The sequence below is a fragment of the Diabrotica virgifera genome, chromosome 3 (genome assembly GCF_917563875.1).
Source record: "Diabrotica virgifera virgifera chromosome 3, PGI_DIABVI_V3a".
Taxonomy (NCBI): Eukaryota; Metazoa; Arthropoda; class Insecta; order Coleoptera; family Chrysomelidae; genus Diabrotica; species Diabrotica virgifera.
This window is the reverse complement of record NC_065445.1, coordinates 119,171,967-119,198,440: the sequence shown is the minus strand read 5'-3', so window position 1 is coordinate 119,198,440 and position 26,474 is coordinate 119,171,967. Positions and strand designations below refer to the sequence as shown.

Here is a 26,474-nt window from a genome sequence, read left to right as displayed (position 1 = left end):
TTAATTACAAAAATTCCACAAAGAAATAGCTTCAGAACAACATTTATAACTTATTTGCAAACCAACTTAAAAACGAGGTGAAAAGGAGGTGGGAAGGGGAATAGGGGAAGTGGGCTAAAATTGCAGTGATTCCCAATTGTTTAAAATCATATAGAACGTAAAAAAATAAAAAAAAATATTCAGGCTCTATCGACCTCAAAAAATATAATTAGACCCGCAAAAACCCTTACAAAACTTTAAAAAAAAACATGGTTTTTGGGGGTTTTAAAAGTGTTTCGCCCAATTTTTGAATACCATAATATACTCAGTTATTTTAAATTATACATAATATATTAACAAAACCTTGAGTTGACCTATGTTGCAGTCTATAAAATGGAGAATATCCCCAAAAACCCCCTAAAAAACAGTTTTCTTGATTTTTCAAGATGGTGCACCTGACGGAAAAACCTGAAAAAAATCAGAGAGATAACTTTTGATAAATTACACAAAATGCAAAAAAATTGGACCTGCAGCCCCCTCCAAAAAAAGTTATATGCTTTAAAAAAGTTAAAAAAAAATTTGAGGTTATATACACTCGACCTAAGGGTCCAAAAAAATGGACATGTTTTATAAAAGCCTCAGCTACACGTGTGAATTTTTTGAAATTTTTTTATCAATTGCAACCCAACTAAAAAAAATTAAATCTAAAAATTTACGTTTTTGGCTGTGGGGGGAGGGGTAAGGGGTGGCGAGCTAAAGATCCGCGTTATCTCATTTTTTAATTGCATAAAACGTAAAAAAATTAAAAATGTTGAATTCTGGGAGTGAGGGCATTTTGCCTATCTTAACGGGGGGTACCCTTTGAAGTTATACATATAATTAAAATTGTATTAGTTACACATTTTAAAATCATTTTAAACAAAATTCATGTAAGTCATACTTTCCGCCCACACCGTGCTTATGCCCATACATTTTATTTCTTTTTATTATAACTATAAGATAGTTTAAATGTGTTTCTTTCATGTCCAATTTGTAAAATTTTATTTGATCCATTAGTTAAAGAATTATATTAAAATAACTCAAGCGTGCGCTTCGCCGATCGCTAGTATACAGTACGCCAAAGTTAGTGAGAAGAGTGATTTTAGCGTTATAAATAAAAAATTGTATAAGCTATAGATTTAATTTTAGAAAAATCTTTATATAAGGTTTTTTGTGTAAAATTTTCTGAACTTTTCAATAGTTAAGTCAGTTTTTTCTAAGATTTATATTTTCGTAGTTATTTAAAGAACAATTAATTTCGCAGTTCATTTGTTTAATAAAAAATGAAGCACCCACATTTGAAGTAGAACTTTTTGATATGTTGTTTATTAAACATTTCTTAATCAAATTACAAGAGGTTCTATCTTGTTTGAATTTTTCCGAAGTCAAAATCTCTATTGACTCCCCTATTATATATAGCCTTTCAGAGTTATCTTTAAGTGAATAAAAAAATTCTATTTATTTTTATACGAGGGCATCTTGAAAATATTTTCATAGTACTATGTAATTAACAAGTCTAGTAGCTATATTATTAACTCAAAATTTCTAAAATGTCTATGATTTTTTCTTAGAATTTTTGGCAGCAGCAGAATATTTAAGTGTGGATCCGTATATGAGAGCATACGCCCCACGAGTAAAGACAGGAAGGACTTTTATGGGATCTCAAGTTGCTAAGTAAGTATTTATTTTTCTTTGTTATGGTTTTTTCTATGGCGTTAAAGTTTTTTGAATGTATATTTCGGACAATATTAGAGATAGGCATCCTTCTTTAATATTTTTATTGGTTTGAATCTGTTAGTAACTGACTTCATTCTATATGCGTTATATGTATAAGGCGACTGTAATAATACGCTCGGAAATCGGCTAGAAAATTTAAACCGAATTTAACAAAATTCAGTTTGGTAACATTGTGTGAATAGTCTTCTAAAATATCAACCGAACCGTAATTTAGTCCAGACAAATTAATATATTTTTTACCAACAAAAATGAGATTTTTAAACCAAATAATGTATCAAATATTATGTGCAAAATAATTTTGAATTCGGTTCCACTAATGAACTTGCTATTTTTGTCCTTAAAAGTAGAAAAAACGTTTAATTTCTCTTGCGTAGTACTTATCGTCCCATTATTTTAACTATACTCATATCTACATAATACATATATAAGGGTTTACTTTAAGTTCTAAAATGCCTAATTTACAATGTGTGTGGTGTGAGAGAAAAAATGTCTTGGATGCGGGTCTGTTAGCCACAGATTTTTATTTTATTTTTACCTCAATTTATTAGTTTTGTTATATTTATATACCTATTTCACTTAAATGACTTTATTTGTTTCTCTCAAGTCTCAAGTAGTTAATGAGTAATTTAAATATTTCCATTTTATGACAACTTATTAGATATTCTATACTAATTGGAAAATGAACTTGTGTTTGTCGTAAATTGTAATATAATTTATTTATATATCTATCGTTAATTTTGCATTCAAAGAAAATATGGTTCAAATCTCTAATCGAAACATTATCACAAAAACAGACTGATGAATTAACTATTCCTAATTTGTGCAGATGTGCCTCATATTTTCCGTGTCGAGTTTTTAATCTGACGATAGTAGAAATATCTTGCTTTGGCAGGTTATACTTAAATATGTATTCAGGTGGCGGAGGAAGTTCTTCATGTAAAGAAAAATATAAATTTTTTGATATGCTTGAAATATTTTTCCATTGTTTTTTCCATTTAGAATCTCACCATTTGTTATTGCTTCTTTGGCCAACTCATCCACTTTCTCATTACCCAGTATACCGGCATGCCCTTTTGCCCATATAAATACTACTTCCACTTTAGACAAATTATTTTTTATATTACATAAAATTTTTGATTTGTATGAACTAAAATCAGTGTTTTCAATTGCATATATTGCAGATCTGGAGTCTGTTATTATCACAGCTTTTTCAATATTATTCTCTTTGAACTAATTTACAATGATTGATGGAATGTTAAAATATCTTATCTAAAGATAAATATCGATACCGCCACTTTGTTGCGCATTCTGACTGATTTCTCTTTCGACTATACCTACAGATGAAATTGATGTGTTACCAATATTTATTGTTAGTATATTTTATTTTGTGCTATCGAACATGACAATTTTAATCTAAATTATCTTTTTAAGTCTCCCGTCGGCGTCGATATGTTTCTTAAATATGTTTGGCATGTCTGTATTTATAAAGTTTACTCTTATTATTTATAATTATTATTTTCATTGATTGGCCTACACTAGATAGATATTCTTGTAAATTTTTTTTAATATCAACTATATGTAATAAATAAACTTTTGTAGGATCGTAGAAAGTAAAAATTCAAAATTTCCAGAAGGAACATACATAGTGGGAGAATATGGATGGAGAACACACACAATATCAAATGGAAAAGGTGCTGTCAACGGGCTGCCATCGGTTTGGATCATACCAGACATTGAAGACCTTCCACATTCACTAGCTTTAGGAGTGTTAGGAATGCCAGGGTAATTAAAAATCATCATCATTATCAATCAGCCATGATTTGTCCATTGATGAACATAGGCCTCCTCCAGATATTTCCATCTTCTTCTGTTCTGCGCATCTGTTGTCCAATTGGTCACAATTCTTTTGAAGTCGTCGGTCTATCGCGTTGAGAGTCTTCCCCGGCTTTGCTTGTCTGCCCATGGTCTCCATTTAAGCAATTTTTTGTCCTCTTGCCATCTTTCATTCTCGCAAGATGTCCCGCCCATCTCGATTTTTGCCTTTAGAAAAAGTCTTCCACTCCTGTTCTTCTACGAACTTCCTCGTTTCTTAGTATATTTCTCAAGCTTATTTGATTGATCTCTCCATATTCCTTTCTGTTCTCAATTTTTCCGCTGTTGTTTTTGTAAGTTAAGGTTTCTATTCCGTATGTGAGTACTGTTAGAACACACTGATTGAAAGCTTTCCTTTTAGTGAATTCATTCCTTGAATTAGTTTCTTTCCATCGTGTCAATACCCTTTGAGTCCCACTCTAATCGTTTATATACCTGTAAAGGATTTATATTAGCATCCAAAAAATAAGAGTCAATCCATATCGATTTAATTTTTAAAAGTCTTAAGTAAATATTATTTATATGCATTGTTTGGATTTCGTAAATGGGTGACATTGGTTTTGTAATCTAGGCCACGCATTTTGAAAACACCGAAGTCAGCAATTATACTGCTATTAGTAATTCACGGTCACATTCATGTATGGTCAATCATAACAAACAATTGCGATTTATTTATAGATATGTAGAAAGTAAAGAAAGAGATTATTCATTATTCAGAAACCGACGTGGTTAGAGTATAGACGTTATCCATCCCACTAGACACCAACTAGTTACTGTCGTACATGGTGACTTAAATAAATATATTCCAGTAATTAGTGTTTCAACTTAATCAACCCCATCATCTGGGGTTGCAACCCCCGTACCACCATATACCTATTCCATGACTTTTATAAATAGCTTTGGCGACAAAGTATCTCCCTGCCGCACCACTCTACCGCCAATTTTTTATCTTCTCAGCCATGCAACCAAGATTTACAGTTGTCGCATTTTGGTATATATTTCGAAAAATATTTGCATACCTGTGGTTTATTCTGCATTTTGATAGTGCTTTTAAGATAGCGACTTAAGACTTAGCTTTGTAGAAGTCAACGAAAATATCAACGACTGACCTATTATATTCGATAGACTTTTTGCTAGTGCTAGACTGCATTTTGATAGTGCTTTTAAGATAGCGACTTAAGACTTAGCTTTGTAGAAGTCAACGAAAATAACAATAACTGACCTATTATATTCGATAGACTTCTCGACTAGAGTTTTAAGGCACTGCAGATGGTCGTTTGTTCCGTAGCCTGATCGAAATCCTGTGTGTGCTTCCGACTAATAGAAATCGAGTTTTACTTCCAATCTGTTTGCGAGAATTCTGTTTCTATAATGGGTCCATAGTATTCAATTCTTCCGATGTAATTCTTCCATTTCTTCCATTTATTTGAAATGGTTTCAATTAACAATCTTATTTTTTAAGTGCCATCTCCACGACGGAGGTCGGCAATCATCATAGCTATTCGAACTTTAGAGACGACTGCTCTGAAAAGTTCATTTGATGTACATCCGTTCCATTCTCTCAAGTTGAGCAGCCACAATCTTCTGCGTCTCCCTATGCTTCTCTTTCCTTGAATCTTTCTCTGCATAATCAGTTGGTATTGTTTTTTATGGTATTTAAGATTTCCATTTCTTTATTCATCTTTCTCAGAACCTCTTTGTGTGTGACGTGTTCTGTCCACGATATTTTCAGAATTCTTCTGTACACCCACAGCACGAATGATTCTAATGTTTACATTGATGCAGCATTCAAGGTCCAAGCTTCCATTCTATAAGTTTTTCCGTTATTTTACTTTGAATATTTCAAATTATGCATTTGACGAAAAAAGCTAACTTTTAACATGCCGTATCTCGGTTTGTATTGGTCTTAAAGACATTACAGAAAAAGAATTTGATTTGTGTTACTAAAAGATACAATTTTGATATTTACAGTTTTTTTATTAAATGCATATTTTTCGAGGTATTCTCAACAACCCTATAAAAAAGTCGATTTTTTCATCGAAAAACTGTTACTTTCAAGCGCGAATAACTCGAAAAATATTAGTTTTACGGAGAAAATGTAAAAAACATTTTTTTCTTAGAATTAATTTTTACTTCGATTTACATAGTTAAAATGTAATAAAAAATTCCCGCCCCCGAGATGGGGTGGCAACCACCCCCACGGTTTTAGCGTACAACGGCATGATATAGAAAATGATCATTGGACTATTCCCTACCTTGTTTGAAAATTTCAAGTAAATCCATGCTGGACGAAAAAAATTGCGAGCCAAAATGCTTCATTTCCTCGACTATATATTCCGTTATGAATGACTTTCATTATCAACTTTAGCACATGGGACATCAAGCTAATGGCGCGGTAGTCGCAGCATTCTTTTTTCTTTTTAGGTAGACAAATAAAGATCGACGTTAACCATTTTTTGGGTAATATGCCTGAGCTATAAATTTTGTTCAAGAGTATCACTAAAACATCAATATGCTGCTCATCTATAATTTTTAGTAGTTCGATAGGAAGGATAACAGGTCCAGGGCTTTCCCGTTCTTCATTATTTTTAATGTGTGTATTATTTCTTCTTTTGTAATGCCTGAACCTATTTCTCATGAAGTGAGTTCTATGTGTTTAAGGTCCCCTCTTTCATCATGGAACAGTTCATCGATGTATTCTTCCCAATGTTGTACTTTTTCATCTGTCCGTATTATAGCAATCCCGTGTCTATCCAGAAAAACACCATTGAGATTTTGTTTTCTTAGTCCTGTCATTTCTTTGACTTTCTTATGTAGGTTAAATAGATCGTATCGTTTATGGAGGTCAAAGTTTTTTTGCATTTCTCTAAAGTGTTTTTCTTTTGCCTGTTTTATCATCTTCCTTATCGCGTAGTTAATCTCTTTGTATTTATTGTTATCTTTGTTCTTATATTGTCTATTGTTGTTCCATCATATTCAGTATCTCGTCGTTCATCCATTCCTCTTTTATCCTTGGGGAAGTCTTTAGTATTTCTTTACAAGGTTCTATCTATAGTCCATCCCACCTTGACTTTACAGTATAGGGAACATAGATAATGCAGTCCTTTTGAGAGTTTTTAGCGCGGTGATGCCGATTTTATCAAAAAGAACTTGAAATCGAACATTAGAGAGATTAAATTAAAACTGTTTTAGAAAGTAATCTAGAATTTTAGGATTCTTATGGGTAATAACTATAGTAGGTATATCAAATACAGTTAAACACATACGAATTCTAAAATTGTAGATTGTCTTCCTAAAACAGTTTTAATTTAGTCTCTCTAATGATCGATTATAAACCCTTATTAATAAAATCGGCATCACCGCGCTAAAAACTCTCATAAGGACTGTATTGCCTATGTTCTCTTTACTGTAAAGTCAAAATGGGGCGGACTATAGTAGGCAATGTTTTAGTCGATCCTAGTGTTCGTCAGGTAAAAATACTATTCTTTAAATTTACATTATTTATATATGTTATTTTAGAAATACTGCCTACTTCGGATTTTTGGAACTATGTCAGCCAAAAGTAGGTGAAACAGTAATTGTTACTGGTGCTGCTGGGGCAGTAGGCAGCCATGTCGGACAAATAGCGAAAATAAAAGGATGCCGAACTGTTGGTGTCGCTGGATCAGACGAAAAAGGAAAATGGCTTGTAGATGAACTCGGATTTGATCATTTTATCAACTATAAAAAAGATGATTTACGAAGTAAAATTAAAGAATTTGCACCATATGACTGTTATTTTGATAACGTAAGTATCGATACTTACATTTTAATCTCCATAGTTCCACTTTAAGAGACTTAAGTTTAATTTATCATTATTAGACTTAAGCAAATATGCAAATAAAAAAGTATGAAATATGCGCATAAATATGCAGTGTTTTATGCAAAAATATGCAGTATTTTATGCAAAATATGCATATTTATCTAGAAAATATGCATGTAATAAAAAATATATACAATATTTTTTTATTTACAAAAATACTTACAATATTATAAATACATAACATATACAATTATTTTAACATATAAATATTATTTTGAATTGTGGTAACAATAGATTATCAAATGATGTTAAAAATTTTCTAATAAAAACTTATGGCTTCTATCTGAATACATATAGTCCGTCCGCTATAACTTTTCCCAAGCGGTACGATTCATTTTCAATCAAATTAACTCAAAACATAAAATGAAAGGAATGTCGATTAGTGATGTTGAAAAAGTAACTATTCGTTACAAAGTACTCGTTACTTACGAATACCGAAAGTAACGATTACTATAAGGAGAGGTAAATCGTTACTTTGATTACTTTGGTTACTCTGATTACTTCGTACCAATCGTATCAGAGCGAGTACCTATTTTGATTTTGAATATTGTATCTACTCGGTTGATATCGGTTGATGTCGAACCGGTATTCCACGAGTGTTCGGTATCAGTACTACAGTTAACTAACTAAAATTTTATCTATGAAGGGCGAAGGCTATGAAGAGTTTTACAGGATTACAGGGCGCTGTGAAGTAGCTGAAACAGAGGGAGGTATATCATTTAACAAAGCTTGCACCCAAAAACAGATGTCTATACGATTTGTCGAGGTAGATAATTCACAGAATTTCACAGATGTTAGTTCATTTTGAAAATAAAAATGCAACACATTAGATTTTAATAATAAATACACACTATTCTTATCAGGCCTAGCAAAGTCTAGAAATATTATAAGGCAAATGATAATATTTCTAGACTATGATCATCATCTTTAATTTTACATGTAGGTATGGCATTGTTTTTATGAGACCAGGGCATTTAACACAAAAAACACAGGAATAAATCTATTTTTAAATATAGTAGGTACATAGAGACTTGCAACTTTTTGCATTGTATTTAGGATTAGGATGACGTCTGGAAAAAAGTCTACAATAAAAAAAATAGGTGTGTGTGTGTGTGTGTGTGTGTGTGTGTGTGTGTGTGTGTGTGTGTGTGTGTGTGTGTGTGTGTGTGTGTGTGTGTGTGTGTATGTGTGTGTGTGTGTGTGTGTGTGTGTGTGTGTGTGTGTGTGTGTGTGTGTGTGTGTGTGTGTGTGTGTGTGTGTGTGTGTGTGTGTGTGTGTGTGTGTGTGTGTGTGTGTGTGTGTGTGTGTGTGTGTGTGTGTGTGTGTGTGTGTGTGTGTGTGTGAGAGAGAGAAAAAATGGCTTGGATGCGGGTCCGTTAGCCACAGATTTTTATTTTATTTTTACCTCAATGTATTAGTTTTGTTATATTTATACCTATTTCACTTAAATGACTATATTTGTTTCTCTCAAGTAGTTAATGAGTAATTTAAATATTGCCATTTTATGACAACTTATTAGATATTTAAAAAAATAGGTGGAAATGCATTATTACATTTTAAAGGATATAAAACGGATCGAAAAATGCATAAACATGTTAAAATCAGTATATTAAGGGCCAGATTTTCTTATTTCGGGATATTTGGGGTTACTGAACAAGAATTTGCAATCAGAACCGACCTCCGAAGCACCTGGGTGTCCAGTGTTACTACTAAGGTACGTCATCTAGAGTTTCGAGGGTTTGTTTTTGGCACTTAATTGATGCAAACAGATTACTCGAGATTACTGATATTGTGGAGCAGCAATGACAGAACAATTACATATCATTTAATTTCTATCCATTAACTAGATCGGTGAAGGTCATTATATTGGATCTTATACTTATACGATACGAAATACTGAGAAATGTGATTCTCGATATGATTATCGGTAATCAAATACAAAAGTAACAAAAGTAATCAAAGTAACGAATACTTTAAATGATTACTTTATACAAAAGTAACGATTTGTAACGAATACTCGAAAGTAACTATAATCAACATCACTAATGTCGATGTGTATATACATTTTGTATACTGTATACTATATACTACACACATCGGCGTACGTTTCACTTTCTGTTTTGACTTAATTTGATTGAAAATGAATCGTACCGCATGGGAAAAGTTATAGCGGACGGACTATATATTTGTAAATAGAAAAACTTCTTTCGATATCAACTGATGTAACTGGGGCATTTTTCAAATTTACTACAATAGATGGTTCTAAATTAAGTGATTCGGAAAATGTCCCAGCTAGTACTTGAATATACTTATACTTGATTATAAAAATGCCACAAGAAAATAGCTTCAGAACAACACTTCAAAAATAACCTGTTAACCACTATTTTTTTCCATGGTTACTTTAAATTTTTGAAAAATTTCCTTTCCAATAGTACCTTTAACGTTTTGACACAAAGAGGAAATATTAGCAATCAACAGGTAGCAACGCGTTCCAAGATTGCGGCTGTAATTTTGAATATTTTTTCGAGATATTTGGCACACGTATTCGTAATATAATAAAGAATGGCGGTACAGAGCCCAATTTGAATAATATATTAATATGTGGAAATTACTCTGTAATTAAATACAATATTAAAAAAACGAGCCTATACCGCCATTAAGAAGAATAAAAAAATACACTTTCTTCAAATAAACTTTTTTATCCGATGCCTAGATTTTCTGTCATTTTGGAACTACTAAAATTTTTTATTTCATTAGTTCCGTAGCTCCGTAACTTTGGAACCGTTCATTTTAGAAGGATTATGCATGGGTCTTTTTTATTTCAAATTTAATGTAGAATATTTTTGTATAGAAGGTTGTTCATGCTAAACGGCATAGTTTTAGAAATGACGAAAAATGTAAAAACCTACGAATTTACCGATTTCTCCCCCCTCTTCCCCTCAAACCCGACGCTCAAAATGGTGTGACTTTTTTCTGAACATTATGTGGACCATAATATAGAACAATTTGGTGTTGAAGGATAACTTTTACTTTGGATGTCTGGGTTATGCCATATTTTTGGATCCATTTGATCATACTATAATATCCAAAGTTCTAGCATTCTCTCCCTGTGTATCCTAACACTTGCTTGTGAGTTAGAGATTGTCATTCTTGTTAGTCGGATAGGTTTTCCTGGTATACCCAACTCACTCGCTCTGGCAAAAGGAGCAATTAGAAATGTTGTATATGATATATGATATTAAAGTAAAAGGGCAACCCGTTACAAAGCTTACTGTAGAATTGAAAAATAAATATACAACGCTTCTAGTACACGTTTGTGGCGACTTTTAAAACACTGTGGACCATATATTTCTCCCCGCCATTGATAATTTGTATGACAGTTTCATCTTCAGTGGTTTTCAATATCAAATTAGCCAAAAATCGACAATATAGATGTATGTTGCAAAGAACATTGTGATACAAAGCCACTAATGCCGTAGCTCCCATATTATCACCTAGTAAATCAACATTTCACACCTTTAATATTACGTTTACCATTATCCAAATGTACAAAATCATAATACGACCAGCCGTGACATACGGAAGTGAAACACGGACATTGAGAAAGAAAGAAATCAATAAACTATTAGTATAGGAACGCAAAATCCTGTGAGTTATATATGGTCCTTGCAGAGACAGTGTGACAAATGAATGGAGGAGCAGATACAGCAATGAATTAGAGACTCTCTTCAGGCATGGAAAAATCGTGAAATACATAAAAGCCAATAGCCTAAGACGGGCAGGCTACGTGGTACGGAGTGATGACGACAGACTTATTAGCAATTAGAGCTCCATTTTTCCGGCTCCTTTTGATTTCCCGGGAATCGGGAGTCGGTAATTTGGATTTCCCGGGAATCGGGATGTTTAAAAATAAAAAGCAGAAATTGTTTTTGTTTTAATTTTTCAATGCCATTAGTATAAATGGCACATATAATCAGGTGGGCAGGTCATATCGAGAGAATGGATAGAGCAAGAATGCCAAAGATGGTACTCCTAAGAAGACCAGTTGGAAAAAGGAGACGAGGTAGACCAAGAAAAAGATGGCAAGAAAAGTTTCAGGAAGATATAGGATCGATGGAAATTATAGACTGGAAAGAGAAGGCGAAAAATAGGATACAGTGGAGAACCATAGTGCAGCAATTTTCGCATAGACATTAACTAAAATTCTATATTAAGACATTAGTATATACTATCATGTGTATTATGTAAAATTGTAGAGTTGTAATTGTAAAATTCTAAAGCCCTGGGCCTACAAGACCTGTAGAGTGTAGAGTATAGAGCATATTAAATAAATAAATTATTATAAATTAGATTACGAATCAAAAATGTTTAGAAAAAATTCAAAAAATTTAAAAGAAAATTCAAAATTTTAAGGAAATTTTAAAAATAGAAAAATTATAGATTTGTGTTTAATCTGAATTTTCGTTGTTATAATATTGAAATATGTTTTAAGAAAACATAAATTCTTGAGTATTTGATCTTTCAGCCTTTTTTTGTACAGAAATTTGCTGAAGTTGAAAACGCACTTTCTGTTGATGTAGGTGTGGTGCTTTTTAGTGCAGGTCATTTTTTTAAGCGCCCGGTCGCGAATTTACAAAACCTATACTATTTCAGTCATGGGTGCCACTGAATTCGAGTAGGTTTTGTATGCAGAATATTAGTTACATATCCTATGCTATTTCGGTCCAGAAATGAACTGTATCGGTGTAGGATTTGTAAGCGAAATTTTTGATTATTATTGAGCAAATGTCTATACTGTTTCAGTCATGTAAGTAAAACTAATCAAATATTTACTAAGTGGATTTATTATTATATCATAAAATTTAGATATGTTTTGAAAATTAAAATTAATAACATATATTTGGATAATATTAAAAATTAAAAACAAATGAATAATTACTAATATACGAATATATACAGTATGTCCCTGTAAGTTGGAACCATATGGAAAACTTTTTTATTATTGATTTTACGAAAAAAAGAAACGTATTCTTCATAAAACGTTCTGCATGGTCTAAAACCGAAGATACAATCATCTGATATTACTTTTGCATGATTACATCTGATATTACTACTAGTAAGTTTTATTAATAGTATATTAATAGTATATGAGAAATGTCAAAAAATATGAAAAGTCCAAACAAATTTTCGTAATAACAATTTTCAATCCTGTGAAATATATAAAGGTACTTTACTCTTGAGACAAATTCATATTTTTTGACATCCCTCGTATACTATTGAAAAAGCTTGATATCAGATGATTGCATCTTCGGTTTTACACCATGCAGAACTTTTTATGAAGAATATATTTTTTTCGTAAAATCAATAATAAAAAAATTTTCCATATGGTTCCAACTTACAGGGACATACTGTATAATATAGTAGTATATTAGTAATTATTCATTTGTTTTTAATTTTTAATATTATCCAAATATATATTATTAATTTTAATTTTCAAAACATATCTAAAGTTTATGGTATAATAATAAATCCACTTAGTAAAAATATTTGATTAGTTTTACTTACATGACTGAAACAGTATAGACATTTGCTCAATAATAATAAAAAATTTCGCTTACAAATCCTACACCGATACAGTTAATTTCTGGACCGAAATAGCATAGGATATGTAACTAATATTCTGCATACAAAACCTACTCGAATTCAGTCGCCCCCTTGACTGAAATAGTATAGGTTTTGTAAATTCGCCGTCTGCGAAACTGATTTGCTCCTATATAAGAACGTATTAAATTTTCTATGTAATAATTCTTCATAAACATAATTTTAATTCAAATTAAATATTTATGTTATAATTATGTTTGCTTTAAAATGAATCAGATCTTTGCATAAACAAAAGAATGTATTTGCTGACATATATGATACATTCTGATTTAACGTCAAAATTGGAAGGTTTAAAATATAATTGAAAAATAAATATTTTAAGTGGATTGATTTAACATGATTATTAAGCAGACAGAGATAATAATTGTATCAGAATCATTTATTCATTATGAGTTTGTAATATCTCCGCTCATAATTTAAAATAAAATATTTTGAAAATCCCGGGAAATCTGTAAGAATATGCCGCCCGGGAATGCAGCTCTATTAGCAATGTGTTTTGGGAAAGACCAGACGGTAGAAGACCGGCAGGACGGCCTAAAAAAAGATGGAAAGATGCAGTCAGAGAAGACATGGAGAAGATGGAAGTGAGACCATGGGAAATAGTAGCACAGGATCGGGACCAATGTAAGACAATAGTAAACGAGACTTATGATCTATTAACTAAAAATGACGGTAAACTGGACTATCTTACGAAAAAAATTGACGAGATCCACAAACTAAACAACGTGCTGAATCCTGAAAAGGTTTTAAAATCGCTAAGGCAGATGAAACACGCATTTTCAATATATCTTCAGTTTTTTTCGGTTCTTCAGACGAGACTATCAAGGTTGAAATCCAAGACACAAATTCAACTGAGATTAAGTTGGGATTAGAAAGACTCTCTTCAAATATCGGTGAAATTTCAAATCAAATGAGCAGTCTTACTAAAAATCTATCTACTATACCAACTAAAAAAGAGATATTGAAGAAAAATATATCTTATGCCACCGCAAGTACCCAAACTGAAGAGTCCCGACATTTAGAACCAAGTCCAGAGCAAAAGCTAAAAAGTACAGAAGATAAATGTCACTTTGTAGTTATTAGTAACTTGACCCCAACGTACACCCCTATACAAGTGGTTCACTATATTAAAGAGAAGCTAGGCATTAAGGAATATATTAGATGTTACGCACTCCTTAAAGATGCCGACACAACAACTGGCTCTTCGTTCAAAATAGGTATAAAATCTAAAACATCTATTAACTTATTATTTAATATGGAAATTTGGCCACCTGGTGTTAACATTAAATGGTCTATAGAATCTTCCTATTCTGAACCAACGCTTTCATCTCAGTCACATAAGAATCCGAAGAATCTCAGAAGCCCTGTCACTTTGGAAAATCCAGTTACCAATTCTTGCAAGAACAAAGATGAAGTAGAAAACACAAACAGACAAGTAAGCCATCGAAGTTTGTAAATCTAAGAATCCGTTCCATTCGCCAATAAATTTCGTTAAGAAGGATACTTTAGAACCATCAATAAATCTGGATCCTTTGACCCCACCAAGAGTTCGATTAACCAATAACTCTAATAGTCGTTATCTTCTAGCCAGATTAAGGGAACCGGATATCTTAAAAGCCATTAAACTTCATCTTTCTTATCTACATGACCAACCAGCTTCAGTGTTTTACGATGGATTTACCAACACAAGCGTTAAACTCTTTTTGGCTTCCGAGGGACTTCCCACTAAGACAGAAGATCTACGACAAATTCTGCTAGACTTCAAAAATGCCTATGGAATTGGTCCAGATGAAGTGGAAGCTGATCTTAATGCTTATAGGTCCTTTCTCACTTCTGAAAGAATTATACACCTGCAAAAATCAAGGGAATGTCACCGAAATTACTCTTCCGCTGCCTCTCCAAAACGAAATTTTTAAACATCACGACGTGTTTTGAGGGACTAGAATCCTCAAATTGTTTTAGTGATAACAACTTTAGCATGGTTCTGATCAATATTCGTTCTATAAGATACAAAACTGATGAATTGTTTTTGTTCCTAGAGGAATTAGGGTTTCCCCCGGTAGTTGCGGTTACAGAGCACTGACTTGAAGTCAACGAGCCTTTTTTTGTAGATAAATACACCACAATTGCTAGGTATGATCGTCCAAGCTCAGCTTATGGGGGACACTAATTCTGTCTACGAGTAATGATTTTTCTTTGGTAACAAAATATGACTTTCTGTTAAGTGAAGCCTCCTTTGAGTTTTCCTTAGTTTACAATAAGAATCTTAATCTTTATATTATTTGCATTTATAGATAACCTGCCTCTTCCGTGGAACTATTTTTTCAGAACCTGCTAAATTTGTTAGATGACCTGCCCCATAAAAGTAGAAAAATTTTGTGCGGGGACTTTAACATTGATTATGCTGCTGCTTGTGCTACACAAATATCCTTGGTCAACATATTTGAATCGTATGGTCTAACAATGCACGTTGATTCTCCTACAAGGATTACAAAAACTTCATCTACCATAATTGATTATACAGTCTCAGATTTCTCACCCCTTGATGTTCACTCTACAATTATTAATGCTGGACTATCTGATCATGAAGCAGTTTATACGAAGTTTAATATCTCCAGCAAACCCTCCTCGAAAACCCGATGTTTAGGCAGGATTTTTTCCACCCGGAACTTTCGTAAATTCCAAAATTTATGCTTAACCTCTGAGTGGCGCTTTCCTGCCATGGACGTGGATAATAATTTCAGTGAATTCTTAGATAAGCTTATCTGTATCTTCAATAAAGCATTTCCTTTAATTGCAATTAAGCCAAAACATCACAAACCCTGGACTACTAAAGGTATCCGAAGATCTTCCAAGAATATGCGTTCTCTTCTCTATATCAAGAAATTTACTACCAACGTCTCTATCACTGAATATATCACCAAGTACAGGGCAACCTATCTTAAACTTATAAAATCAGCTAAAAAAGTCTACTACCAGAACCGTCTGGGAAGCTCCAAAAGTGTTGCAAAAGAAACGTGGTCCATAATAAACGATCTTCGAAATAAAACCCACACTGCTCAAACATTTTCCCTTCCAGACCCTGAAAATCTAAATGAATACTTTGTTAATGTGAGTAAAAATACTATATCAACTATTTTGCCACAAGATCCCATTTCCTATCTCCCTAATTCAAGAAAGGTCTCGAATTCATTCTTTATAAAACCAGTCGATAAATCTGAACTGATCCAAACAATCAATAGTATCAAAAGCGAATCTTCCTGTAGTACTGATGATCTATCGATAAAAATTTTTTCTAATCTTCCAGAAAGTGTGTTAGAAGTCCTCATCTCACTAATTAATGATTCTTTTGAGAAAGGTAAATTTCCAGAGTGCCTGAAGACAGCCATCATTATTCCTCTTCATAAGGGTGGTGAAATATCTAATACCTGCAATTATAGACCTATTGCACTACTACCGGTACTCTCCAAAATAATTGAGAGACTCATAAAAGCCCGACTTATGTCCTTTCTAGTTGAAAATAACATTTTATCACAAAATCAGTTCGGCTTTTTAAATAATAAATGCACCACTGATGCCATGTTTTCTGTACTACATGAGGTTTATCAAGCACTGAACAATAATCTTCACACTGCCACCGTTTTTTGTGACTACGCCAAAGCTTTTGATTGTGTAAATCACAACATTTTGATAAAAAAGCTAAATTTCTACGGAATTCGAGGCATTTCTTTAGATTGGCTCCAATCTTACTTGGATGATAGGAAACAACTGGTTAGAGCAAATGATACAGACTCTAGTCTCAAAAACATTGTATGTGGGGTACCTCAAGGTTCAGTATTGGGTCCTCTACTTTTCCTTATCTTTATTAATGACATCATTAATTTCAAAATCAATGGAAAAATCTTTCTTTTTGCTGATGATCCAGTATCACTTGGAGCAACTCAAATATTGCAACTCTTCATGCTACTATAACTTCTGATCTACTTACAATAAAAACCTGGTCTGACTCAAATTTACTCTCGTTTAACGTAGATAAAACAGTAGCATTGTCTTATAAAGGAGCTCTTCAACTCTTACCTCTTAATAACAGCCAGATCAGTACCGTTGATTCTGTAAACTTTCTTGGTATTTTTTTAGACAGCAACCTTAAATGGTCCCTCCATATCGATTTGTTACGGGAGAAACTCTCTTCAGCTTGCTATGCTATAAGATCTGTTTCGAATGAACTCAATTTAGCATCGTCCAAAATAACATATTTTTCTTTGTTCGAGTCACATCTTCGTTATGGTCTTCCTTTTTGGGGTTCTGGTATAGCTGCCCAATTCGATGTTATTTTCAAATTACAAAAAAGAGCAATAAGATATCTGTTTGGCCTCAGAAGAACAACACATTGCAGAAGTTATTTCAAAGATCACGGAATTTTAACCCTTCCATCTTTGTATATTTTAGAAACTGTTTGCTTAATTCGTAAACATCTACATGTCTTTCCACCAAGACCTAATCATGAGTACTTCACGAGAAATTCTACGTTTGACGTCTATTTGCCGACCCCGTCCTCGGAGTTAGTAAAGAAATCGATATTATATTCCGCAAAAAAATGTACAACCATCTCCCCCTACAACTAAAATCTGCACCATCTTTCCACAAATTCCGTAAACTAACAAAAGCCTACCTGTCTGAAAGACCATATTATTCAGTAGAAGATTTTTTTAGTCAATAACTAAGAAATTACAGTACACTTTGCACAAGTAGTATTTTTATTATTTTTTATCTATATTTGGGTGTCATATTCAGCAGCTTAACTTTTTAACTTTTAAACCTTTTTTATTAATTATAGGTACACTATGCATTTGCAATTTATTTAAATTTTTGCAATTGACTATTTCTGTTTTAACTTCATTATTATTCAGATTTAGCCATACGGCCAGCACTCCCTCTAAGGGGGAAATTCACTCATCCCAGATACCTAGGGTATCAAAAGGATTGAGCTCTGGTGGGACTCTTTCCGTGTTTTCGAGCCCTAGGTGACTTGGTACGCCGGAGTATCTCCCAAAAATTTTCGCACGCATCTGGAGGTCGAGAGTAGCACAGCTTTCTGCATAGTCTTGTAAAGATGTTCATTTAGACCCAGCTTTTTGATGTTTTCTATGAGGTTCTTTGGAATGACTCCAGTAGTAGAAAGAATAATAGGTATTGTCTGGGTACTTTCCATTCTCCATTGTCTCCTTATTTGTATTTCGAGATCTCTATACTTGTCGATCTTTTCGTTGTGCTTAACACGCAGATTATTATTGTTAGGTATCGCCACCTCTATTAATGTTGTTTGACTAGTAAGTTTATTAACTAGTATGAGATCCGGTCTATTGTGTGCCACTGTTTGATCTGTGAGCACAGTGCGATCCCAGTATAGCTTGTAGTTGTCGTTTTCAAGCATTCTATCAGGGACGTATTGATAATAAGGAAGATGGTCGGTTTGGAGAAGTCCAAGTTTGCTAGCTAGTTCTTGGTGGAGAATCTTTCCTACTAAGTCGTGGCGTTCTTTATAATCAGTTCCGACAAACGCCTGGCAGCCCCCGGTAAGATGCTGGATGGATTCTTGGGCTTGACATCCATATCGGCATTTGTCGTTTTGGACTTGAGGATCTTTTACAATATACTTCAGGTAATTTCTAGTTGGAATAACCTGATCCTGAATGGCAAGTAGGAAACCTTCTGTCTCGGGAAACATCTTTCCTGATACCAACCAATAGTTCGACGCTCTACTGTCGACATATTCTTGGTTGACCTCATTGAGATGCCGTCCATGCAGTGGTTTACCCATCCAGGTGCGCATTTTTTCTTCCTTAGATAGGTGGTTTATGCGCATTTCTTGTTCCCTCAGGTTAAGCGGCGTTGAGTCATCTACTGCGCAGATTGCACGATGTAAAGTAGACGATTCAGCCCTGTGCCTGAAAATAAGTTCTTAAGTTAGCCACTTGTTTATACAATTGCTCACCTATGTCCATGAGTCCTCTTCCTCCTAGATACCGCGGTAATGTTGTTCTCTCTACTGCACTGCGAGGATGATGGTTGTGTGCCTTTGTGATAAGTGTTCTTACTTTCGGCTGAAGATTTTCTATATCGGTTTTCGACCATTTGATAATACCAAATGAGTAGCTAAGCGCGGAAAAGGCGTACGTATTTAATGCCTTAAACAAATTTTTACTATTGAGATATGACCGATTAAGCTGTCTTACCCTTCGTACAAATTCAGAAGTTAGTTCGGTTTTCATTTGTTTATGGTCAATTTTCCGCGCTTGCTTTACACCGAGATATTTATACATATCATTTTCACCCATGGCCTCGATGTTCTGGCCATTTTGCATATCGAAACCACCGGGCTGAACCTGTCCTCTGACTATATTTAAGATACGGCACTTGTCTAGACCGAAATGCATACTAATATCATTAGAGAAGGTTTCTACAGTTTTTAGCATCTGATCTAAGTGTTTTCGAGTTGAAGCCATTAATTTTAAATCATCCATATACAACAAATGATTAAGATTCGCAACAACAGTATTGTTATTTTTGATGCTAAAGCCTGAGTCAGTGGAATTCAGTAGCTGAGATAGTGGGTTCATTGCTAGGCAGAAGCAAAGTGGACTCAAGGAGTCCACTTCAGTTTCGATATTGTTTTCACCAGGTATTTGAAGGTGAATTTTTGTCTTCCATTCAGTCATTATATGCTTTAAAAAGGTCACTATATTATCATCGACTTTATATATTTTCAATATATCGATAAGCCATGCATGCGGCACTGAATCAAACGCTTTCTTGTAGTCAATGAAAGCAGTAAAGGGATTTATTTTTTAATTTCATTATTATTATTATCCAGATTTAGCCGTACGGCTCACACTCCCTCTAAGGGGAAAATTGACTCATCCCAGATACCTACGGTATCAAAAGGATTGAGCTCTGGTGGGACTCTTCCCGTGTTATCGAGCCCTAGGTGACTTGGAATGCAGGTGTATCTCCCAAAAATTTTCGTACACTTCTGGCCGTCGCGAGTAGTACAGCTTTCTGCATGGTCTTATAAAGATGTTCATTCAGACCCAGCTTTTTGATGCTTTCGAGGAGGGTCTTCGTATTTGAATTTCCAGATCTCTGTACTTGGCGATCTTTTCAGTAAATTTACTACGTAGATTATTGTTGTTAGGTATCGCCACATCAATTAGTGTTGTTTGTTTTGTTAATTTATTAACTAGTACAAGATCTGGTCTATTATGTGCCACTGTTTGGTCTGTGAGCACAGTGCGGTCCCATTATAGCTTGTAGTTGCCATCCTCAAGCATACTCTCAGGGTCGTATTGATTATACGGGAGATGGTCCGTTTGGAGAAGTCCCAGCTTGATAGCTATCTCCTGATGAAGGATTTTTCCCACTGCGTCATGCCGTTCCTTGTATTCAGTTGCAGCAAATGCCTGGCAGCCCCCTGTAATATGTTGGATGGTTTCTTGGGCTTGATATCCATATCGGCATCTGTCGTTTTGAACCTGAGGGTCTTTGACGATATATTTCAGGTAATTTCTGGTTGGTATAACCTGATCCTGAATGGCCAGTAATGAACCCTCCGTTTCAGGGAACATCTTTCCTGATGTCAACCAATAGTTCGACGCTGTATTGTCGACATAGTCTTGGCTGACCTCATTGGGATGTCGCCCGTGCAGAGGTTTACCCATCCAGGTGCGCATTTTTTCGTTTTTAGTGAGGTGGTTTATGCGCATTTCTGGTTCCCTCAGTTTGATCGGTGTTGTGTCATCTACTGCGCAAATAGCGCGATGTAAAGTAGATGTCTCAGCTTGCAACTGAAAATAATTTCTTAAATTAGCAATTTGTTTATCTAATTGCTCACCTATATCCATAAGTCCTCTTCCTCCTAGATTCCGTGGTAATGTTGTTCTTTCTACTGCACTTTTAGGATGGTGTTTTTGTGCCTTTGTGAGGTGTGTTCTTACTTTTCGCTGAAGATTCTCTATGTCCGTTTTTGTCCACTTAACAATGCCAAACGAATAGCTAAGCGCGGAACATGCGTAGGTGTTTAGTGCCTTAAACAAATTTCTACTGTTAAGTTGTGAGCGAAGCAGCTGTTTTACCCTTCGTATAAACTCTGTAGTTATCTCTGTTTTCATTTGTTTATGGTCAATTTTCCGCGCTTGCTTTACTCAGTTGCGTTATTATTATTATTATTATTATTTAAATATATTGACGATTTATGTAATTTTAGTAAATTGGATTGTTACTGTTTTGTTTTTTTGACTATTTATAAGCTTTGTTGATAAAATTGTAAAATTTTTCATGACAATTAAGCATATTTCTATTCTATTCTATTCTAACGCGGCAAAGACTCCCGAAGAGTTGTAATAGCCAAAAATGATGATTATCCTTGCCACGGATGATCATAACGTTTATGTTTATCCGTGTCTTTGCTATAAGTAAATAACATTTATCCATTTTAGGTTGGTGGAGAGATCAGTTCGATGATAATGTTGTACATGAGCTTGTTCGGTAGAATCTCTGTATGTGGGGCAATTTCTGGATATAACGATACATCATTGCCAAAAGGTATGTTACTTTTTTTAAGTATCTTAACATTTACCTTTTAAAAATTTGTATAGCGAAATTTTAATGAATGTAATCATAAAAGTAATTTATTCCGCTTGAGGATCAGAAAAAAATTACCAAAAATTAAATAAAAATCTCATAGCTCCATGGTACTTTTTTTTAATAAAAACTTACTTCTATTGACTTACATACAGCTCAATTGAACAAATTTTTGGCTCCAAAAGAGAAAAGTTTGATCCGAAATCTAGAGAAATCAAATTATGGATTCATAAGTTTGACTATGTTACAAAACTAAGATCTCTTAGGCACTAATGTTTAGTTTTAGTTGACTTTATTTATTTTTAATAACTTACTTCCAAACAAATAAAAAAAATGAATTTATATCTTTTATTTTACAAACTACGATATCTAATTTATTTATTACACTAAATCTAATACTTTATCTACATAATTACAAATTCAAAAATATACCGCGCCCGATACATATCAAAGTACACCGACGTATTCAAATTCACAACTGACTTACTAATTCCAAAAACCCCTATTTATATATTATTACAATGTTCCAGAATAAGAAAGATTATTACGGAAGAATTCATCTTATTCTATTCTGCGTTCCGCAGTCACTTTGCAGTGTGGGCAGCATATCCCAATATAAAATTTATGGAACCTTGCAGCTTAGTGTTGCCGGTTTTAAGCAACGAACTTAAAGTCCGTCTAAATAGAATATTCCAGAAGTCCAAAACATCTTGATTTGAAAATCTGTGGGTTTTATTATTTTTAAATAATTCATAGATAGATACTATGAAAGATATTTATACGATATTAAAGATATATCATTTGAATATTAATTATAATTAGCCTGTGATTAATATTATATTTAATAGTTATTTATGATATAAGTGTTAAAAGCAGAATGAGCGAAGCGAATTCTGCAATTCACATGAGTGCCTTAAAAATGTACTTTTTAACACGTGTACTTTGTACGCACGTAAGAAGTTATACTTCTATTATATGATTTCAAGAAATAAATATACTTTCAACAGGTTATTTGTATTTAAAGATATAAACTAATTTTTACTTACTACTTTCCAAAATTTTTTATTAAAACAGTACTAAAAATAAAAAAAAAAAGTTAGATAACATACGGATTCGAACCAGGGACCTCTCGATCTCCGATCGAACGCGATCCCACCGAGCTAAACTCCCTTTGCTTTGACAGCTTACAAGATTTCTTATACATACTGACAAATTTAATAGACCAAGTGAGGTATAAAAATACTTTAAAATTTCTGTTCTTCATAAGAGTCTGTACTGAAAGGTGACCGTGGAACACAGTATAGAATAACAGTCGAAGGGTTATTTACATAACTATCATATAAGCATTTTCTAGAATGAAAAAGAAATATCGAGGTATCGAAGTATCGAAAAGCATTCACAAACAAATAAATCAAATCCTAAACAAAAAGGGTCTGTTAAATTATAATAAATAGGCCATGACCTGAAAACAGTCGGATGTCATAATTATGTCACAACTATAACTAACCAAAAATTAGCAGGAAACCTGTTTTAAAATCTATACATTATGGATAATAGCAGAGTAAACCTGTTTGTAGAAGAAGAATACATATTGAAAAGGGCTCCTCGAATGTCTGTGCTGATCCGATTAGGGAACTTGCATACAATTTTAAATTCGAAAAAAATGCTACAAATCAAAACAGAATATAATTTAAAATATATATCAAAGAAAAAAGTTGTTTTTGTCTTTCGTTTGGTCCCTAAAAACGATTAAAATCGAGAAAAAATTATAGCAGCCAGTCCAAAACTCGCCCTTATTGGTAGTGACGTCATAAAGTTAAAAATGTTCAAGGTGCGCACCATTAATTCATTACGTTTGATATTCCTTTACTTGTTGTAGTCATTTTATCGTATAACTCAGTTTTATAAGTGTTTAGATAGTTGCTGTAAACTATATATTTCATATTATTTGACTGTTTTTGTTAAGACAATTTTTTTAAAATGACTGAAGAGGGTTTTTATAAAGGGCTGTCTGATAACTTACCCATTATGAACATAAAACTTTATTATTATGATTAGTTTATTTTAATTTTCTAGTAAAAACAGTTCCAGAAAAATATTATATGTATAGGTCAATATCATTCAATCTCTAATGTACATCTACCAAAATATACCAAAAGTTATATTTTCTGTTTGTTCAAAATACACTTGATTTATTAAAAAAACTATTAAGCAGACAACAAATATTAAATACTTATACCTTCGTCACATATATGAAGACCGTGAGAATTAACTAAAAATCTAATAAATATGTTATTGGAGGTTTTAATGGTTGTATTTTAGCACAATGGTACTAAACAACACTTATAGTATTTACTTTTATTTTCAAGCACCTTACCAGCAAACTTGTTAAGGCACTTTTTGAATAATTAACTAATCTGTAAAACTCAAAAATAAATTATGTTATTGACTTTTTCCTTTTTAGCTCCCATTGTCCAATATCCTCTGGTATTTAACCAGCTAAGAATGGAAGGATTCGTTGTTCAAAGGTGGGTGGATAGATGGTTCGAAGGTGTAGAACAAAATAAAAAATGGATTCAAGAAGGAAAACTGAAGTATAGAGAGACTGTCACCCATGGATTTGAGAATATGTATGCAGCTTTTGCTGATATGTTACGTGGTGGAAATACCGGGAAAGCTATTGTTAAAGTATGATATGTAAATAAAATATTTTTATTTGTGTTAAATAATTTAAATCTACTTGTAATGAATTGTGAATACCCATCTTTGGTGAATTTCAGAGTCTTTAAAACACTTTTCTAAAAGTTGTATGCAAAATCGAATTGGAGCGGAAACGTTGATCATGACAAGGAGAACAGTACAAAAGATCCGTGAGGCTCAAAGGGCGATGGAGCGTACTATCTTGGTAGTTTCACTGTGAGAAAAGATCCCAAACCGCCAGCTACGACGAAGATCTGGCTGAGTGGCTGATACTGTAGAGAGAATAGTTCCATTGAAGCGGAACTGGACAGGTCACGTGGCTCGAATAACAGATAACAGATGGACAAAGCGGATACTGGAATAGAAACCAAGAGCTTATGTATACGCCGAAGCAGAGGTCGCCCACCAACACGTTGGAATGACGATCTAAAACATTGCCATAGGAATTAAAAGCAAGAGGCACAAGATCGAAACAGATGGAAACTTATTGGGAGATATATGTTCAGCAGTGGGCAAGCGAAGATTGAATGATAATGCAAAATAGTACCTACGTAAGAGAAATTTTAAATATTGTGAACCAAAGATAATGAAACAGCTACTAGTGAACAAAAGTAGAAATTAAAATATAGTAAAGAAAAGTGCAGAGGACTAGATGGGATGTGACTTATTTTTAAAGTTGGTAAAATGTAAATGTTTATATAATTTTCGTTAAAAATTAAGCAAAAATCTGATTTTTGGTCATATAGTGTAGCCATATAGTAGTGGAAAGCAACAAAGAACAATTAAAACAAAAATAAATACCTTTGGAAAACTCATAAAAGTATGTTTGAGAATCCGTTAGTCATTCCTTCAGAAGTTGTTAGACAAATAAAAGAAACCCTAACTTCAAAAAAGCAGCATGATTTGACTTTGTTAGAGGAGTCCTAAATAAATTATCCAGAAAATAAGTAGTCATGTTAACTTATTTAATCAATGCTGCATTTCGACTTAAACAGGTTCCAGGGATATTGAAAGTAACAGAAGTAATTATGTTACAAAAGCAGGAAAAATTAGTTAAAGACGTTAAACAGTACAGGCCAATATCACCGAACTCTGAACAGGTATATCGAAATTATTTGAAAAAATATTAAAAATTTCACTTCTTAAATGTAATTTTTAATTGTTGAATGGGTTGCATGTGAGAGTTCATTTTGAATGAAGTAAAAAACAGACGTACTCTCAATTATTTATTGTAACTTCCGACGACCGGTTTCGCTCTCTACAGTGTGCAGAGTATCTTCAGGTCAACGGTTTTTTTTGTCATGGCATGGACTTTATGTCAATCAGCCAGTCACAACATGACTACTATATCAGGAGATTAAATATTTAAAGATCGTAAGTCCATAAAATATCAAGAACGAAGAAAAATTAGTTCAATAGCTGTTGAGAGGTAATTTATGTACTGAAATAAAGAGATGGTACTAAGCTAAGGTAAGCTAATTATAGCCTCCTTTCAATATCATAGGTGTGTTCAAAAACGATCTACAAAAAATTAATAACAATAAGATAAGAATAATAAAATAAGAATAATAATAAACAAGACTGTGAGGTCCTCAAAGTTCCATAGTAAGTTTTTTCTTTGTTTTTATCTTCCGCGGCTCCCTACTCAATTCGAAAGCCGCCTTGCTATGGACTGTCCAAGTTGCTCACCATATTTTCTCTATATACATACATACACATATACTTTTAATACTTGACACTACAAAACTATTTTGGTACTTAACAGAAACATCACCAACGCATTATACATACTCTCTTGTCCATTGGCTAAGATACTAAGGATATTAAATGGAGCTGGTATCTTAAGTCTATGTAATTGCTGAATACATCGATCTGTTTCATTCTTATATTTTTGGCATTCAAAAAAAAAATATGATCTAAATCACTTTTTTTATCACAATTTGGACATCGATCATTTTCGAGAACACGAATTTTATGCAGGTGT

General features: G+C 33.3%; 1 protein-coding gene across 1 annotated transcript in view; it reads left to right on the top strand.

Annotated features, from left to right (window-relative positions):
- The window catches only part of LOC126881272 (prostaglandin reductase 1-like), a 65,420-nt gene extending 40,895 nt beyond the window's left edge, over positions 1 to 24,525 (top strand). The window contains exons 2-6 of the mRNA XM_050645452.1: positions 1,590 to 1,692; positions 3,355 to 3,537; positions 7,147 to 7,414; positions 21,646 to 21,751; positions 24,255 to 24,525. Coding sequence (XP_050501409.1) covers positions 1,590 to 1,692; positions 3,355 to 3,537; positions 7,147 to 7,414; positions 21,646 to 21,751; positions 24,255 to 24,484 — 890 coding nt within the window. The 3' untranslated portion in view covers positions 24,485 to 24,525. The remainder of the gene's footprint in view (positions 1 to 1,589; positions 1,693 to 3,354; positions 3,538 to 7,146; positions 7,415 to 21,645; positions 21,752 to 24,254) is intronic.
- Positions 24,526 to 26,474: the final 1,949 nt, after the last annotated feature.